The 4,926-nt window shown below is 37.3% G+C and overlaps 1 protein-coding gene across 1 annotated transcript; it reads left to right on the forward strand.

The window, feature by feature from the left end:
• The first annotated feature begins 492 nt into the window (after positions 1–492).
• Positions 493–4,498, forward strand: LOC132884466 (RING finger protein 223). The gene is made up of 2 exons (XM_060918320.1): positions 493–771; positions 1,510–4,498. The coding sequence occupies exon 2, from the start codon at positions 1,542–1,544 to the stop codon at positions 2,214–2,216; it is 675 nt and encodes a 224-aa protein (XP_060774303.1). The 5' UTR covers positions 493–771; positions 1,510–1,541; the 3' UTR covers positions 2,217–4,498.
• The last annotated feature ends 428 nt before the right edge of the window (positions 4,499–4,926 follow it).

Consider the following 4,926-nt stretch of genomic DNA (forward strand, 5'->3'; position numbering starts at 1 on the left):
AAAGGGTTTGAGTTATGCCCTCATTTCCTCAACAGATAGGTTTTATGATGATGAGCTATCAGTATTGTAGTGCTGTGGGGAGTTCAGTAGAATGCGGTTAATATAAGCAAAATACTGTAATCATTTACCAGTTAGCTGTAATGTGTGACCAGCATTTGTCACACATTATTGTCTTTTTGTAAAATTAAAATACACTGAATACCATCAAATTCCAACACGACTATATCCCCTTACAGTCATCAGCGATATCCAGTAAGAAGAGAATATGAAGTAACTGAATACTGATGTACTTAATTATAATCCTAAAATGTTTGTCTTTTAAGTCTGCTTATTCAGAGAAAAATGATACAAAAGTGCTTTGTCACACTTATTGTGCAGTCTGTTCATACCCGTGTGTGTGTGTGTATGTATACACACTGCTGTTTGTATTCTCAACCTTATCAGTTCCTGAAAGCCCTTCCTTCTGTCTTGCTTCACACCTGTTTGGCCTGACGTCTGCAATGAGACAGAGTTTACCGAATCATAGGAAAGTAACAAGAAAGGTAGGGCAAAATTTCTCTTAGTAGAGAGTCCTGTCTTGTTCATATCAGATGAACACACAGTAGCTAAAGTGTAGAAACAAAATAGTGGACAGGAGGAATAAACTCGTCAGATGATTGTACACAGTGAAACGGAGCTGTTTGACTAATTGCGAAACAAAACAAGTCCACGGAATTTGTTCCACGGGATTTGGCAAAGAAAGAAGTACAGAGCGTTTTCTCATCTCTAATGGTAAGATAATGTTCTGACAGTATGCAATATACAATAAAGTAGCAAATAAATATTATACTCTAATGATATAATGTTCTGCAATAACTAATTTAGTTTAATTAAATTGAAATGAATATCAATAATGGTTGAATGATATTCTGATAATGTAACAACACAAAAATAATAATATTGTAAACAGTGCTTTTGGTCAGCAATTCAGCAAGAAAATTAGATTTTTGGATCTTTATTTTTAAAGCCATCATGTATTTTGTTTTACTACCTGCCAGGAAACATTCTATTTCCTGAAAGAACAGAATAAAGAACAGTTGTTTAACGAAATGCTCGTTGTAGCATAGAAACCTACACCAATAGAGGATTCACTATCTTTTTTGATGTTTGTTATGTTAACAAAATATCAACTTTAAAATGTTTTTGTTTGTAACTTTATTCTGTAACTCATCCAATTTACAATGAACTCATTTTTCTAACAAAGTGATTCAAAAATTAATCTCACACACACAGGAATATGTGTGTCAATTTAATGTAAATATCAGTAAATTGCATTTTTACATATATCGCTGTGATCCTATGAACGTCTAGTTATGCTAGCTTAAATTACCATGAGGAAATGAAGGGGGGAAACCCTGATGTAATTAATCTGAGAACTTTATTCTTCTGACATGAGTGCTAAATAAATAGGCACTCTTCAAAGTTACGAGGTCAAATGAAACAACTGATCAATTGACTGATCAATTTTAGGTTCCTTACCTATTTGTATAGAAGATAGCAAGATGCAGGAACCAGAGGCATTACCACCAACGTCCAATGCAACATCGGAAACACCCGAGACAACACTTCCTAAAGATGAGGATCAAGTTTGGGATGTAGCTCCAGAATGTTCCATTTGCTTCACGCCATATGATAATGTCTTTAAGACACCTAAAGTTCTGCAGTGCAATCACACATTCTGTCTGGAGTGCCTGTCTCGTTTTGTCAGTGTTTCACCAGAACAGAAAGGCACCCAGATTACCTGCCCCCTTTGCAGACAGCCAACTTCTGTGCCTGAAAACGGTCCACCAGCTCTGACCACCAGCCAGGAGGTTCTGGGGCAACTGCCCAGCCACCAGCAGCAAGAGGAGCGTGTATGGCTCGAAGGACAGAAGCTCTGCTATGCAAATCCACAGGCACCCAATGGTGTCTGCATTAACATTGGGGGTAGCAAGGAACAGAATGAGAACAGACAAGAGGAAACGGAGAATAACAGGAACTCTCTGAGGAACTGCATGGGTCTACTCAAAAGGTGGCAGCGACTAGTGATCTACCTACTGGTGTTGCTCATACTGCTCATCATAGTCATCTGGCCCATCCAGTGCATCTTCAACCGGGGTTCGACATCAGGCTGCTTTATGAATCAGGACATGCACCTGATTACCATCACTACAGCGTCAGCCAGCACAAATGGGTGAACATTTTCAGGATTTAATTCTTCTGGTGAACCTGCAGTGAGGTTGAGTTTACTCAGGAATATTCAAAGACAGTGCTACAGTCATGTAATGATTTCAATTCAGCTCTTCCACAATAATGGAAATTGCTACATCCTGGATATTGTGCACTCTGCCATACAGTTTACACTTAAGTTTTTGAGAGTTTCATCTATACTTTTCATAGCAGTCTGAAATATTGAAGATTAATATTCCTGCGAAAATCAACTGAGCCAAAAATCTAACAAATTGTTATCGATAGATGAGGAGTGCTTTGGTTGAAACCTTAAGTTAGTCTGTCTTTCTGGTATAGTTATGACAAAACCTCAGTCATTTGAAGTTGATCATTTTGTTGTTGGAAATCAATATTATAATTCAGATTTGGAAAATAATAATCCAGGTACAGTGTAAACTTACAGACAAGTGTTCTTTTTGCTTGGGATTGTGCTATGACCACAATCATAGTACAATATGACTCAAATTTAAAAAAAAAAAAAAGAAATAGTGGGAAGCACAATGGTGCAGTAGTTCACTGTTGCCTCACAGCAAGCAGGTTCTGGTTAAGAACCTCATGGCCGATTGGGTCCTTTCTGTGAGGAGTTTGCATGTTCTTCCCGTGCCTGCATGGGTTTCCTCCAGGTGTGCCAGTTTCCTCCCTCAGTCCAAAGACATTTGGATTTGGTCAACTAGCTACTCTAAATTGCCCATGTATGTGAATGTGAGTGTGAACGGTGGTCTGATACTGTGTTAGCCCTGCAGTAGATTGGCGACCTGCCCAGGGTGTACCTCGCCTCTTGCGCAAAGTCAGCTGGGTTTGGCTCCAGCTTCTCTGACAGATAAGCAGTAACAATAATGGATGAATGGAAGGATTAATGGATGGATAATTAAATAGCTACCTCATGGACAGCTGTACATAACAGGAGGACATAATCACTATATTGATTTGAAGACAGTAAGACAGTATTCTTAGGAATATCTGTATTATTCACTTTACATCAATGCTTATATTTACAGCATTTATCCAGAATGACTTACAGTAGTTTGTAGTCTCTATAAAAAACAGTAATAGGTTAGTTTAGAGTAGTAATTTTATTGTTCACGTTGCAATGCTTTTAGTCAGTGACTCGGCCCTTTATTTAACGAGAGGAAATGTCTTCCATCACTTTGGTGCCAATATTAAAAAAAAGTCTTAAATATTTGTGTCTTCCTTGTATTTTGAGGAATGACGGGTCAAGCTGAGCCATGCTTCAAGTCATATGTTTAAATTAAATGTTACTAAGAAGTCTTTTCCAGATTTAAGAACAAATACTACTGTAAGGTAACCCAAGGGTGATTATTAAATCACAATATTTTGTTTCCTGGTGCGTTCCTCCCATAATCCATGATTTCTCCACTTTCTAAAAGTAACATGCTATACACTACCGTTCAAAAGTTTGGGGTCACTTTGAAATTTCCTTATTTTTGAAAGAAAAGCACTGTTCTTTTCAATGAAGATCACTTTAAACTAATCAGAAATACACTCTATACATTGCTAATGTGGTAAATGACTATTCTAGCTGCAAATGTCTGGTTTTTGGTGCAATATCTCCATAGGTGTATAGAGGCCCATTTCCAGCAACTCTCACTCCAGTGTTCTAATGGTACAATGTGTTTGCTCATTGCCTCAGAAGGCTAATGGATGATTAGAAAACCCTTGTACAATCATGTTAGCACAGCTGAAAACAGTTGAGCTCTTTAGAGAAGCTATAAAACTGACCTTCCTTTGAGCAGATTGAGTTTCTGGAGCATCACATTTGTGGGGTCGATTAAATGCTCAAAATGGCCAGAAAAATGTCTTGACTATATTTTCTATTCATTTTACAACTTATGGCGGTAAATAAAAGTGTGACTTTTCATGGAAAACACAAAATTGTCTGGGTGACCCCAAACTTTTGAACGGTAGTGTATAATACAAAAACAAACAGAACCTGCCTAATTACATAATTAAATGATGTACTGGGTAATATTGGCTATCAGGTCATGTCACGGCTTTAAAAATATTGGTGAATGGTCAGCATGTGGGAATGTAAATGCTCCAGATCGTGTTATGTATGTACTGAAATGTAGACAGTGTTGTATATATGGATGCTCTATGCTACACAGAAACACCTTGCTATATATAACATCACTCTGATCACATTTTCTTATTGGCTAATGTCAATTCTGAGTTTTCTTTGGATTTGTATCATCAAGAAAATAAATCAATAAAAAATATGATTCCTATGAAAGTCATACGACAATTGCACTTCCCTCCTCATTTTCTGATCTCTCTCTTTTTATGTCAGTTGATTTAGGATTATTTGCATCATTCTGGGGATGAAAAAAATTGCATGCATTTGCATCAGGCTAACAGAAACATCTCTCTTTATATCGGTTGTACAGTTCAGGTCAAACCACTAAGTATCTTGGTATAACTACAGTGAAGTGAAAGGCTACTAATGAATTAAAAGAGAAATGTTTATAAATATAAGGTCTCCCATGAAATACTGCTGTACAGAATGACCGAGCCATTCTGTTTAAGAACAGATAAACAGTAAAACATCAATTTTATTTTGCCTGACAAGTGCTATTTAAGGGTGCGTAGCCTAACCCTAGGTATGGCAGCACATATTCAAACCTTCATGTGACCAGAGACACGGCTCTATTTATAACAGAG

This window comes from Neoarius graeffei, chromosome 4 (genome assembly GCF_027579695.1).
Source record: "Neoarius graeffei isolate fNeoGra1 chromosome 4, fNeoGra1.pri, whole genome shotgun sequence".
NCBI lineage: Eukaryota > Metazoa > Chordata > Actinopteri > Siluriformes > Ariidae > Neoarius > Neoarius graeffei.